This window comes from Lissotriton helveticus, chromosome 8 (genome assembly GCF_964261635.1).
Source record: "Lissotriton helveticus chromosome 8, aLisHel1.1, whole genome shotgun sequence".
NCBI classification, from domain to species: Eukaryota; Metazoa; Chordata; class Amphibia; order Caudata; family Salamandridae; genus Lissotriton; species Lissotriton helveticus.
The window spans coordinates 330,799,158-330,813,340 of NC_136069.1; the positions used below are offsets into that span (position 1 = coordinate 330,799,158).

Here is a 14,183-nt window from a genome sequence, read left to right on the forward strand (position 1 = left end):
GGGAAAGCTTCCACTACAGCTCTCCTTAGAAATGTTTCTATGGCAGAAATCTGTAAGGCAGCTACCTGGCGTTCAGTTCATACCTTTACTCGCCATTACTGTCTTGATTCAGACACACAGGTAGATGCTCAGGTTGGGCAGGCATCGCTCCGGAATTTATTTGCTAATTCTAGCTAAGGTATGTGTCAAAGCTGTTGTTATTTCCTGTTTTCTGCTCGCTCGCTTCTTAGTGGGTATGAGCTTGCTATTCTATTCTGTCCTTAAGACTATTAATGAGTATCCCCTGGAAGAGAAGGATTACTTACCTGTAATCCTAGTTCTCTTCCAGGGGTATATTCATTAAAGTCAGAAGCACCCTCCCGCCTCCCCGGGCGAGCAGTAGCATTATGGTTTAATTTGTGTGTTTTGATTTGATATATGCAGATACCTGCAAGTTTTACTGTACCGTACAAAAGAACTGACCTAACTGTCACCTGTGGGGCATGATGGGAGCAGAGTTCCCCCTGGAGGCCTTAAAGGCAAAGTGTTCAGATTCTCTGAGGCCTTAAAGGCAAGGTGCCAGTCTGATTTTCTGTACAGGGATGTTATTTCTTTATGCAGCCTACATAGGCTAATTGCCTTTTATTACAGTTTCTTTGAAAATAAAAGGTTTTTCTGTCTGTGGAATGCATTTTAGGCTCCTGCCTTTTTAAGGTCTCGGCTAAGCGCTCGGAAGCGCGTCTCCGCCGAGAACCTTTTGTTGCCGTGTCTGCTTTCCAGGAGACAATCCTGGCCGCGTGCAGGCGATTCTAAACTGGCACGCGCACAAGTACGAGCGCTGCGCGAAGCTCCCACACAACATACGCATGCGCATACACAGAAACACACACAAGCGCACACACACGCACATACATACAGAACCCCCCCCCCACGCATACACGCGCGCGCACACACACACACACACACACACGTCCCCCCCCCCCCCCCCCTTGAACTTACTGTGGCAATCTGGGGGACTCCGCTCTCAGCACGGGCAGGCAGAGTTGACGCTGCGGCTCTTGGCAGCTCCTTTCGCGGGGCTCCCTCTTGGTCAAGGGAGCCCTGCAACACGTGCGCAACCTCCTGTTGTCGGCCCCGGGGCTCTCCACCGCTACCAGGAGCCCCGGGCCGCTCGACGCATTTCCTCTGCCTGCCTCCTCTTCCAGTCCGGACGCGGCTGCGCCCCCGTCACAGGCGACCTTGCCTGACTTCCGGTGCGGCCGCGGCGGAATTCCGGGGGCAGTAAGAGTTATTTTTTTCAATGCTGCTTTATTGCCGTCGCACGTATTTATATATTTATTAACATGCCGGTTCTTAGTAAAGTACATGTCAAAGGCTAAGAAAAGTAGGTTATTGCAGTGAACTATTTCAATAATGGCAAACCCTTGTTTTTCAATGCTGCTGTGAGTGTGCAGTGAGTGTGAAGTAGTAGTGAGTGTGCAGAGTAGTGAGTGTGCAGAGTAGTGAGTGTGCAGAGTAGTGAGTGTGCAGAAATCTGCTCGAGGTTCGGATATCTGAATATTTAATCTACTTCATTCATGCATACAAACTGCAGTAGTTTTAGTAATTAAAACTGCCAGAGCCTGAACTTGATTCACATTGATAATGGTATTGATCTGCTAACCATACATACCCCAGGGCATTTCTTTATTAGTGTCAGCGTGTCAGTATTCAGACGTTACTTCTCCTCCCCTAGGACATTTCTAGAGAGAATCCTTATACTATCCAGTATTTTGCTCAAGGCCCTCTGCGGATCAGTACCGAGTAGCTGAAGCATGGCTGCCTGTGTAGGGCTGAATATGAATTTCACGGCAACCTGTTTTTCAGTATTTAGATCTTTATATGTTCTACTGATAAGTGTTTTTGTATTACCTTAACTGAGAACGGTTTTCTGAATTTCATACTCGTATTGTTGGCATTGGATGCATGTGTTTTTTTTTTTTTTCGGCGTAAGTGCTCTGAGATTAAACATGGGGGAGTTTTCTAGGGGTCTTCATTCATTTTGACTTTCTATTTTTTAAATTGTTTCCATGAAACTCAGCGGATTTTTTTTATATTTTTTTCATTACAAAGAAGCTCTAACTTTACTAAAACAGTAACATGCAATTTAAAAGCACCTGCTGCAAAGTTCCTTGTAAATCCAGGTTTCAAGCAGCAATAAAAATGTCATAACTTGTGATTAATGTTCCTGATAGAGAGAGATCAGAGGTTTGTCTAGTAGCAGGTTTGACTCACCATAAAGTAGTGCAGAGGGTTAATCTGCTGCAAAGAACAGATCGGTGTTTGGGTGGATATCTGAGCAGATTCGTAAAGCCAGCCTTTACCAGCACTATAAAGCAAATGAAATGTATGTGAGAGAGGGCCTAAGGGAAGCTGAGGTCCACTTTTTACACGGTGGTAATGATGGAATCAGAGGAGGAGGTGGGGGAAGAGGGATGCAGGGGTGTCCAAAAAGTATGTCGCACTGGGCAGCACCACTGCTAAAGCTGGCCCTGTTTCTAGCTCAAGCGGCACCGGCACCTGTAGTCTAAAGATAATACCTCTGCCTCAAGTGAAGTACTCTGGTACCCAAGGATGACTAGCAAACAATATTATTCACAACGTTGCTTACTATTCAGCAACATTTGACAGTTTGCAAATCATCTTTATACAACAATTCAGAGTTTGATAACACATTAATGCAACACATTGTAATATACAATGCCAATAGCTCAAACTTTAATGCTGCGAGACCTATTGCATTGTAAATGCTTGTCTTGCATTTTCTATGGTTTATTTTCATTCTGCAGAAAATATGTAATTATGTCTTTATTAACCTATAGTTTATGGTTGGGCTGCATATTATTAGTGTATACATGTATGTGTGTACTCTCAGCCTGTCCCAACGTTGTCCGTGGATGAAATAGAATGTCTGCAATGATTTCAATTTGCAAGGCAATTTATTTTGAAAACATACTCTGAATCGCCCCATCACCCGACTCAGGACCCGCGACTCTGAATCGCCTCATCACCTGGCTCAGCCCCCGCAGAAGAATGTGTCCACTGTGAAGCTGTGTCCTCGATGCAATATGGGAACGTTTGTGTCCGCTGCAGACGCGAATGTGTTTGTGCGCTCCACCTGACACTCCGCTCCAGCCGACGGCAATTAGACGGCCCACATCGCTTTAACGTGCAAAGCCCACAACAATGGTAAATGCAACGCCCACTTGTATTGGGACGATGCCCACTCGTATTGGGACGACTCTGCTCCATCCGACGGAAATTACATGCCCCACATCGCGTCAACAGCCAACGCCCACAATAATGGTAAATGCAACACCCCCTCGTAGTCCCAGCAGGCCGCGCCCATCGCTCTATGCACACGCCCATGCACACGCCTAAATGGTAGATGCAACACCCCCTCGTATCGGGACGGCAGTCCCAGCAGGCCGCTCCCATCGCACATGGCTTTCCAGCAGAACGCCCACAACGGACTACTTTTCCCCTAACTATCTTTCCCCCTTATAATGTATATGGTGGCCAGCTGTATGGCCTATGTCCATCTGCTGCAACTGCCCTTTCCAATGCTGTATTGGGTGTTGTGATTGGTGCTGTGGTTCCTGAGATTACCAGCCTCAAAGGTTTGGGCTCTCTTGATTATATTAGTATAGATAATTTGTTTAGTACTATATACTCTTATTATATATTTACACATATATATGTATTTTGGTATATGTTCCGGGTTCCCGCTCATGGGCGGAGATTATTCAGTGCTTTTGACTTTAAGGAGTATACCCCTGGAAGAGAACTAGGATTACAGGTAAGTTACTAATCCTTACCTCCCACCCCCTCCATTACATGTAAAAGAGCCAACTGCGGTGTGCGGACTAACTTCCACCCCAGGACCTCCGAGAGGCATGCAAAGATCCCCCCCCAAAAAGTGCTCTAATGCTGTATCGTGTCGATAATCGCCAATCTACCAAACCGCGTCAGAGGCATGCGAGACCAGGACCTGATGTCCGCCTGCGTCCTATCCCACACAGGTACCACATTTTGCTCCCACAACCCCCAAATACTTCAATCCGCCTGCGGCTAACTGTACCATGGATGCGGGGGTTCATGTATAGGCCCGACGTCTCCCCAAAAATCTGCATGATCTCCAACAGCCGTGCACCTGTTCTATCTAGGGCAGTTAGGAAGAAGAGAATATCATCCGCATATAGCGCTATTCTGTCGGAAAGACCCGTGTCCCATTCAAACCCATGGACCTGTGCATCCCCGCGCACCCACGCCGCCAATGGCTCCAAGGCTAGAGCAAATAGGTAGGGCGACAGGGGGCACCCCTGCCATGTACCCCTCTGAATCTCAAAAGCAGAAGAGACCGCCCCCGCCACCCTGACCGTTGCCGTGAGGCCAGTGTATTGCAATTTGATGTATGATAGGAAGCGCGGACCCAGTTTGAGCCTAGGCAGTAGGGCAAATAAATAGACCCAGCTCAGGGAGTCAAACGCCCTATCCATATCCGCCAGGAGCAACGCCGCCGGTTCCCCCAGCTGCCGGATCGCCGCCGCTGCCACCTGCGCCCTCCTGATGTTGTGCCGCGTGGCCCTCTGAGGCATAAAGCCCGCCTGGCCCGGGTGTATCAGGGATGTGATATGTGGCAGTAATCGATTAGCCAACGCCTTCGCCCAAGACATTGGCTTCAACGTTTAGGAGAGAGGTAGGGCGGTAGGACGCATGGCTTTCCGGAGGGCGTCCAGGTTTCTGTAACATCACCGCCTCCGCATGCCTCCAATCCGGAGGAAGCGCCCCCCTCTCCTGGGCCTCCTCCACCACTGCTCTGTAGTGCCCGGCCAGCTGCAAGATATAGCGGCGAAAAAATTCGCTAGGAAACCCGTTTGGGCCGGGAGCTTTCCCGGCCCTCAACTTGCGACGATGATTTTGACGTCGAGTTCGTCGCCGATCAGCCCACCGTTGACGACCTTTCTTTCTCCGGCAACGACGATTCCTTCGTCGACGACACAGTCGACGATACAAAAGGTCAAAACTTTTATTAAGAGAAGAGAAATTACACAGGAAATGACATCGCCCCGTAGGGTGACACCGTTACCTCCAGCACTTTTTCTGCAGGAGGAATGTTCTGACGTGGATGAAAGTCCGTATGGGGATGCTTATAGTCAGTCTCCGCTCCAGGTGAAATACCAGGATTCTGATTCGGATGATTATTACTTGGGTCAACATCGTCCACAACAACAATTCACTCCTCGTGATAGCCCTCCGGATCCATCTCAACAAGGTATGGTGGCCATGCCGTCTTCACTGATAGATGACCTGCAACTGATGTTCTTGGACTACAAGAGGAGATTTCCATGTCAAGCCTCTGAATCCATACAACCTCCTCCGCCACCACCTCCGCTACCTCCTTCTACTTCTGCGGCATCAATATCTCAAAGGTCTGAAGGGGAACCTTTGGCAGAACGGCAAGATATTATTACAGTGCATGATGATGATTCGTCAGACGAGGACCAGAATGTGGAATATATCCCAAATCCTGACAGAGAATGTTATGAGTATATCATCCCAGATCCGGCTTCACCATCTCCAGACCCTGTAGATTTGCCTCCAGCGGACATAGGGTGTTTCCATAATCTTATGGAAAGAGCGTCCAAAAGATTTGGCCTTCCTGTTCCAGTGGTACAATCAGACTGTTTCCTCTATGATTTTAAGGAGCCTTATAAAAAATCTATTCGTTCTATCACTATCGTAGAGCACGTTTGGAGTGAGGGTAAGAAGGTGATGCAGTCTCCAGCTACTGTTATCCCGGTTCTACAGCGTCTGGAGAAAAAGTATAAGGCTCCGGAGGATAGTCCTGCCTGTCTGATTGGACAGCCGAAACCAGACTGTTATCTCTCAGGCGGCTCAAAGAAAATGAAAGACCCCTCCAGCACCCCTGACCACACTGCCGGAGAAGGAAGGCAGACACCTGGACAATGTGGGCATGAGGTTTTCCTCTATGTCCAGCCTCCTCGTTAGAGCCTCTAAGGCACTAGCAATTTTGGGACGATATTATCGCCAAATGTGGTGCGATCGCTCACCTTTTATTGATCAACTTCCGGAGAGTTCCAAGGCGGATGCAAGAAAGATCCTCGAGGAGGGTGAAGATCTTTATCAGAAATGATAAAGTGTGCAATGGATATTGCTACAACTGCTTTTCACGCCTTAGCAGGTTCAGCTGTCCTAAGGCACAAGGTTGGCTACGATCTACCTGGTTTTGCCCTGAAGTGCAGAGTACAATTCTGGATCTCCCTTTTGATGGTAATATGCTTTTTGGCAAGCTTGTAGATGACGCTTTGCAGGACATTAAGAAAGATAGAGAGACGGCAAGGTCTTTGGGCACGCTACAATATCGCAAGGTGCCTTTCCGGGGTACAAGAGGAAAAGGCTTCTCTACATACAGGGGAGGTTATCAACAACGCTACTCCTCCTATTGAAAATCTCCACACTCTTTCAAGCCTCACTATTCTCAACGCCAAAACCAATTGGCGTCTTTCTCTCGTCAGTCTTCAAGGTAAACAATAACGTCAGGTGAGAGATACCTCTAAACATCAATATTGGCTTCCCGGCTCTGCCTACTGGTCCTTCACCCCTTGTGACAACAGTGGGGGGGCAGGATAACACATTTTCTCAACTGCAGGAAGATCATAACAACAGATCAGTGGGTTCTAAGTATCATCCAATTTGGCCATACACTAGAATTTCAAGACCTCCCAGAGCCCCTCGCGCCACAGAATCAAAACATCTGCATCTTCTCCGTCTCGAACCTCGTCAACTGTTCACCAAGGGAGCAATAGAGGCAGTACCGCTCTCTCAAAGAGGAATAGGGTTCTATTCCAGATTTTTCCTGATTCGCAAGACTGAGGAAAAGTGGCGCCCAATCTTAGATCTGAGGGAGCTCAACACCTATCTCATAAAACTCTCGTTCCGGATGGTCTCTCTTCAAGATATCTTGCATCTTCTAAATCCAGGAGATTACATGGCGACTCTAGATCTCCAGGACGCATATTTCCATGTTCCGATCCACCCAGCTCACAGAAAATTGTTGTGCTTAACAGTACCCAAGAGCCACTTTAAATTCAAAGTACTGCTGTTCGGGCTCAGATCTGCTCTGCGGATATTCACAAAGGTATTGGCCCTGGTGGCAGCATTCCTTAGGAAACAATCTCTAGAAGTTTTTCCGTACCTAGACGATTGGTTGATAAAAGCTCCATCTTCTCAAGCAATGGCAAACGAAGTCAAAAGTTGCGTTCAGCTTTTCAATCATTTAGGTCTGTATGTCAACAAAGACAAATCAGTCTTCCATTCAGGACGGTCAAGTTTCTGGGTTCCATTCTGGATACAAGAAGCTGCAAAGCTTTCCCATTGGAGGAAAGACAGAAAAAGCTAATCTTCTCTGCCAGCCATTTGAAAAAGAGACGGTCCGTCAGTTCATCTATACAAATCTCTCCTAGGGTCGATCTCATCTTGCATACCATTAGTTCTGCATTGCAGACTGCATATGCGCCCCTTTCAAGAACCACTAGACTTGCAATGGCGCCAGGCGGAATTTCTTTCGAGGACAAGATAAAGGTCACTCCTCTCATGAGGAAGGCGGCGGTTTGGTGGACTATCAAAGAAAATATCGCAAGAGATCTCTTTCAGGATGGCTCCATCCTCTCTGATTCTAACCACAAATGCCTCAATGGAAGGCTGGGGTGCTGTCTTACAGGATCTCCAGGTGAGCAGTCACTGGAACCCCGAAGAGCGTCTTCTCCATATCAATCTCTTGGATCTCAGGGCGATTCGTTTAACCTTGCAATCTTTCCTTCCGAGGGTTCGGGGCTCCACCGTTCTAGTCTGTACAGACAACATGACGGCCATGCCTTATATAAACAAGCAAGGAGGTACGAGGTCTAATCTTCTCTCAAAAGTGGCCCAAGAAATATGGGAATGGGCGATTCTCCAGAACGTCGTCCTTTCAGCAGAGCATCTACCAGGCACCCTCAACACAACAGCAGACACCGTGAGCCGTCTGAAATCGGCCTATCACAAGTGGGAATTGGATCAAGATACTCTGGACGAAGTTTTCGCACATTGGCGCACTCCAACCATAGACCTGTCGCTACTCCAGAAAACAGGAAATGCCGATTCTATGCAAGCAGGGATCACAATCGAGGGTCACTGGGGAATGCTCTTTCGATGTCCTGGTCAGGTGCATTTGTTTACGCTTTTCCTCCAATTCCTCTGATCCCGAGGCTTCTCAGGAAACTAAAGACGGAATCATGAAGAATGATTTTAATTGCACCAGCGTGGCCTCGCCAATTCTGGTTCACGGAGCTTCTCCTGCTTACTCAGGATCAGCCGTTTCACCTATGTCCCATTCCATCTCTATTAACAATGTCCCAGGGACAAGTGGTACATCCAGATCAGAGCTCTCTCCAATTGAAGGCTTTGCTCCTGAGCACAGAGAATTCCACAGCTTAAATATCCCTCAGGACTTTAGCGAAATTTTAACTCGAGCTCGCGCTCCAAGTACAAATAAGACCTATTGTGCTAAATGGAAGTGTTTCTGCCTATGGTGCCGCCATGAAAACCTTCATCCGTTCTCTTCGGCTCCTCATCAGATACTGTCTTACATTTTGTCTTTGGCCAAGTCTGGTCTTTCACATTCTTCCATCAAAGTACATCTGGCGGCTATTTCAAGATTTAGAAGGACAGCCTCTGGTCCTTCTCTCTGGTCTGCTAGAATTATCAAGCAGTTCCTGAAGTGTCTTTTCAGGGTCTTCCCGCCAGTTCGGCCTCCACCTCCAGCTTGGAATCTCAATCTGGTTCTGGCTCACCTCATGAGACCTCCGTTCGAGCCAATCCACAGAGCGGATTTCAAATTTTTGTCTTGGAAGTTATCTCTCCTTTTAGCCCTGACTTCAGCTAGGAGAGTGGGGGAGCTGCAACCTCTCCATTTTGGAACCTTTTCTACAGCTCAAAAAGGACACTCTGTTTGTAAGGACAAATCCGAAATTTATTCTGAAAGTCCCTTCGGATTTCCATGTGAACGAACCAGTGGTTCTAAAATCTTTTTCCCCCCCGACCTGCGTCTCCAGCAGAACGGTCTCTACATTCCTTGGATGTCCAGAGGTGTCTCTAATTTTATCTTGAACGCACAAAGGATTTTAGAAAAGCCACACAACATTTTGTGGCTTTTAGTGCTCCTCAAAGGATTTCCACTTTAGAACAAGGAATCTCACGTTGGATTTCAAGTACAATTCATTATTGTCACCAAGCGACAGGGAAACCGCTAGAAAAACATGTGCGAGCTCACTCCACAAGATCAGTTTCATTTTCTGCTGCTCTCTTCGCTGGGGTTCCTATCAAAAACATTGGTAGGGTGGCTGCATGGAACAGTGCCCACATGTTCACAAAGCATTACTGCTTGGACTCTTCCATAAGGAGTGAGGCGGCAGTCGGACAATCAGTCCTGATGAAACTTTTCCAATGAGAGGTGAGCTTTCCCTTCTATCCCTCCTTCCTGTGATTGCACATTTTGTATCAAATAATGTTTCCGATATATTGTTACAAGGTATATTATTTCATATGAAAATGGGGGTATGCTGAGGTATGTTAATACTCATGTAACAAAATGTGCGCTCATGGCTTACTGCTAGCTACTCTGATACAAAGCATGGGAATCTAAGAAAGTTCCAATACTGGGGCAAGAAAACAAGTTACTTACCTGTAACTTTGGTTCCCCAGTATTGGTAACTTTCATAGATTCCCATGCGCCCACCCTCCTCCCCTGGGAAAGCTCAGCCTTCAGCAGAGGTGGTTATTGTTACACAACGGCTAAGAAAATCTGAGGCTCTCTAAGGAGGGTTCTAGGGGGTGAGGCTAATCTGATTGGTTGTTGCAAGTTTTTGGTCTCTTTTACAAAAAGAGGTGGAAATGCTACAAAATGAGATGAGGCCTAGGCCTTACTTTCTCTTTTGTACATACTGCTATGGTATTTTCTATTTACCGAGGCTCCCAAGCTGACGACGCGGAATGATATAAAGCATGGGAATCTATGAAAGTTACCAATGCTGGAGAACCAAAGTTACAGGTAAGTTACTTGTTTTCTTTAAAGGGACGTGTTCAATCCAGAACACGCGACTATGTATGAACAATGCATTATTTCATGGTTCATGAGGTTAAAAGTCAATTTGGATTTCTTATTATATTTTCTCTTCAACTTGTTCTATAGATTTGTCTCTGGCAATGCAGAAACTGTACCAAACATTTGTAGCCCTGGCTGCTCAACTCCAGTCCATCCACGAGAATGTGAAGGTAAGCTTTTCTTCCTGGTGTGTTGGTGAAATTGCAGACATACTTCATTAAGTTTACATCCTTGTTTTCAGAACTCCAAAAATGCATAAATCGTACTTTAGTCAACCCATGATTCACACTGTACTCAACTGTCTATGAATATTTATTGTGGAGACTATAAAATTCCTAAAAAACATTTTATCAGTTTAATCAGCACTCTGGTGGGACCTCTCCAAGTGTTGCACAGTTGTTGGAGGGACTTAAAAAAAAAAGAAATTCTATTTCCTTGCATATTAATTCAGACTTCATTAATTTCAAACCAATTCAGTGTGTGCATTACTTTTTGTGCAAATTCATCAAGTTGCATCTACAGCCTCTTTATAATTTTAGAACATAGTATGGATCCCTTCTGGTTTGAAGACCTGATTGTCTTTTCTAGAACTTGATTGCAGTGCATGCATACAAGTCCACAATCAAATCAAAACGGAGGGTCTAATGAAAAGAATATTATAAGAATAACAACTGCCTCTGATAAATTTCCTCATCCCTAGCCTCTCCTTAGCAGGTGTCTACAGTAATTAGCTTGTCTGGCAGAAGATTTCTATAATCAAATGGGTGCAGGTACCATAGGGAATCATTAAGTTTCATTTGAGAAGCCCTTTAACAAAGGAAGCAGTAAAACTGGCATTCCATTGTCTTTAAAGGACTGGATAATTTTCATTCTGAGCAGTAAACCGATCTCTGCAAGAACTCCGTTCTGAATGTTTGCAGACAAGAACTGTACCCTTTCTTTATAGCCTTATTATATATATTCTATACATTTCTATATTCCACTACATCGAGTCATAGGACATAGTTCATACCTTCATCCAGCTGGACTAGAGTCTTCCTATTTGGAAACAAATGAGCTTATCACATTCTTCATCCAGTGTCTATCTATGGTGTAGCATACTTAAGGCAAGAAAAGCATGTTGTCCTGTTTCATTTGACTAGTAAAAGACCACAGACAAGGAAAAATTACATACCTGAAGCACCACTTGTCTTTTATGGGATTCTTAATTGTAGAGTGCTGATATTTTGCACTAACACCTGGGATCCCAGAATACTTGTGAGTCAGGAAGAATCTCCAAAGAAGATACTTTCTATTTCTTTAACCCTAATTACAGATTAAAAATATATTTTTTAATAGAAATCAAAATTAGTTTAAAAGACATATAGTAGTATTGATGGCCAGACCAGTTAATAGTTACCCGTTAAAAAAAAAAGGAATGGAAAATTCTCATATTCATGCAGCCTCACAGAGGAAACGCCGCATTATTCATTTGAGGCTATCCAAGTCTGCCCTGATCCTCTAGTGGACAAGCGACATGAAAGGCATGCCTTCAAACAAACTCTCAAGCAGTGCTAGATTCAAGCAGTGCTAGATTCAAACTAGTCCAGATCCACTACTGGGATAAAACATACTTGCCTCCTATGAATCTGCATATAATATACCTAGAACTCCTCTCCAGGTATCCTGGATAATTAGAATGTAATGCTGGATTTTTGCACACAAAATGGTTTTGTCTATTGTTGTAGAGGTTTTGGACAACTTCTACATAAGCTGGAAAAAAACACAAAGCAGAGCTTGCTAGAAATTGTATCCAAGCCTAGGAGCAAAACTGGCTTAAATGTACATAGCATTCTTCAGCATTGGATCTTTCATAGATTCACATGCTTGAATCATTCCCTGTTAATGTGGGAGCTCCTCAGTAACGTTAATGTAGCAGTAGAAGGTGCTGATAGATTGAAAAGGCCCAGACAGTGCTTGTTTTTTTTTTTTAGCACATCCACTTCATTCTAAAGGAATCAAACTTAGTGAGGTGAGAGTGCTTGTGTCTCCCCTGTAGAGGTCTTCACATATTAGAGTTTTACCGCATGTGTTGAAGGAGGGAGTTCCAGAGCTTTACACTTTAAGTAAGATAAGTCAACTTTTGAAGCCTTTCCTTAGTCTGTAGGGGTAGATCTGTGACTACTGCCAGTGAGAAAACCTATGGAGAAATCCAAAAGACATTTTTTATAGCCTGTGATTCCTGTGGAAAAATAGTTTCCCCAGTATTGGTTCTTTCTTGGATTCACATGCTTGAATCAGTCGTCCAAGTGGGAATCCCACGTTATCATAGGCTACAATACAATGAATAGTCACTGCAATAGAAAAATCCAACGTTGAGCTATTTATTTTATTTTATTTTGCGATTTCTAAATCGCCTGGTGACCCGTAGGCATCCCCGCGCTAATCAACCTGTAAGGATCCAGAGGGGGTGAGAGGGAGTGCCTTATTTGGGGAACAGGAGGGTTTTAAGTTTCCTGCGGAACCCCATGTGTGAGGGTTCCAGGCGTAGACTGAGAGGGAGTGAGTTCCACGCTGTGGAGGCTTTGACCGAAAAGCGGCGACCGCCAGAGCGAGCCTTCCTGAATTTGGGCACCGTAGCAAGGTGTTCGGCGTCGGAACGAAGGGGTCTTGAGGCTTTATATGGGGTGACCAAATTTTTTAGCGCGGCAGGGCCAGCTCCATTGATGAGCTTGTGGGTGATACATAGGGCCTTGAACTCTACTCTCTGGCGGACAGGGAGCCAGTGTAGAGCTTTGAGGGCAGGCTTGGCCGACACTCTAGGGGGGAGGTTCATAATGAGCCTGGCCGCCGCATTCTGGGTCCGTTGGAGTTTGGCCAGGGTGTATTCAGGGGCCCCCAGATAGATGGCGTTGCTGTAATCGAGCCGGGCCAGGACCAGACCCTGGACAAGTAATTTCCTGGATGGGAGGGGAAGAAGAGGCAGGATCTTGCGTACGGACCGCAGGAGACCGAAGCAGGTGCCTGCTGTCTTGGCTGCCTGCGTCTTCATGGTAAGGTCAGGTTCCAACCAAACTCCTAGTGTTTTGATTTCATTTCTAGGAGAGGGGATTTCGCCGAGGGTGTCGGGCCAAGATGTAGGTGGAAAAGTCGTCCCTTTATTGCCCAGGAGCATGATCTCGGTCTTTGCGCCGTTTAGCTTCAGGGCCGAGTCGCACATCCAGGTATGGATGTCCTGGAGGCAGTGCAGCAGGCTGTCAGGATGGTTATCCAGGTGGGACAGGGATACGACAAGTTGGGTGTCGTCAGCGTAGTTAATTATTTTTACACCGTAGGGGGCCACTACGTCTTCCAGGGGAGCCATATATACATTAAACAGGGTGGGGCTGAGCGACGACCCCTGGGGAACTCCATTCTTCAGTGGAAGAGGTTCTGACCGGGAGTTGCCGTCCCACACCTGAAAGGATCGATGGGAGAGAAAGGATTCGATCCACGCTCGTGCCGTACCCACAATTCCTGCCTTGGCCAGGCGATGTAGTAGGACACGGTGATCCACCGTATCAAAGGCGGCGCTAAGATCCAGGAGGATCACTGCCACTGATCCCCCTGAGTCTAGGATACACCTTGCTTCCTCGATGACCGAGAGGAGTGCGGTGTCCGTGCCATGGCCGGGTCGAAATCCAGTTTGAGATTGGCGCAGGATGTTGTTTGTTTCGAGAAATTGGGATAGTTGCGAGTTGACTAGTTTTTCAGCCATCTTACTGATACAAGGGAGCAGTGAGATCGGTCTGTAATTAGACATGTCGTCCGGGTTCAGTTGGGGCTTTTTCAGCAAAGCCTTCACAACTGCGTTCTTCCAGTTAGGGGGTACCGTTCCACCAGCGAGGGAAGAGTTAATGAGATCCCTGATGATAGGGGCTATGGTGGAGGACACCTTTTTTAGGAATCTGGCCGGGGCTGGGTCAAGTGGGGAACCGCTTTTCAGTTTCTCTAGCGTGGACGTTACCTCGGTGAGGGAAAC

General features: G+C 46.3%; 1 protein-coding gene across 2 annotated transcripts in view; it reads left to right on the plus strand.

Moving 5' to 3' along the window:
- The window catches only part of NUP58 (nucleoporin 58), a 429,593-nt gene that overhangs the window by 239,278 nt on the left and 176,132 nt on the right, over positions 1–14,183 (plus strand). For both annotated transcript variants that reach the window (XM_078657110.1, XM_078657109.1), the window contains exon 12: positions 10,271–10,353. In XM_078657110.1, the coding sequence (XP_078513236.1) occupies positions 10,271–10,353 (83 nt within the window). The remainder of the gene's footprint in view (positions 1–10,270; positions 10,354–14,183) is intronic.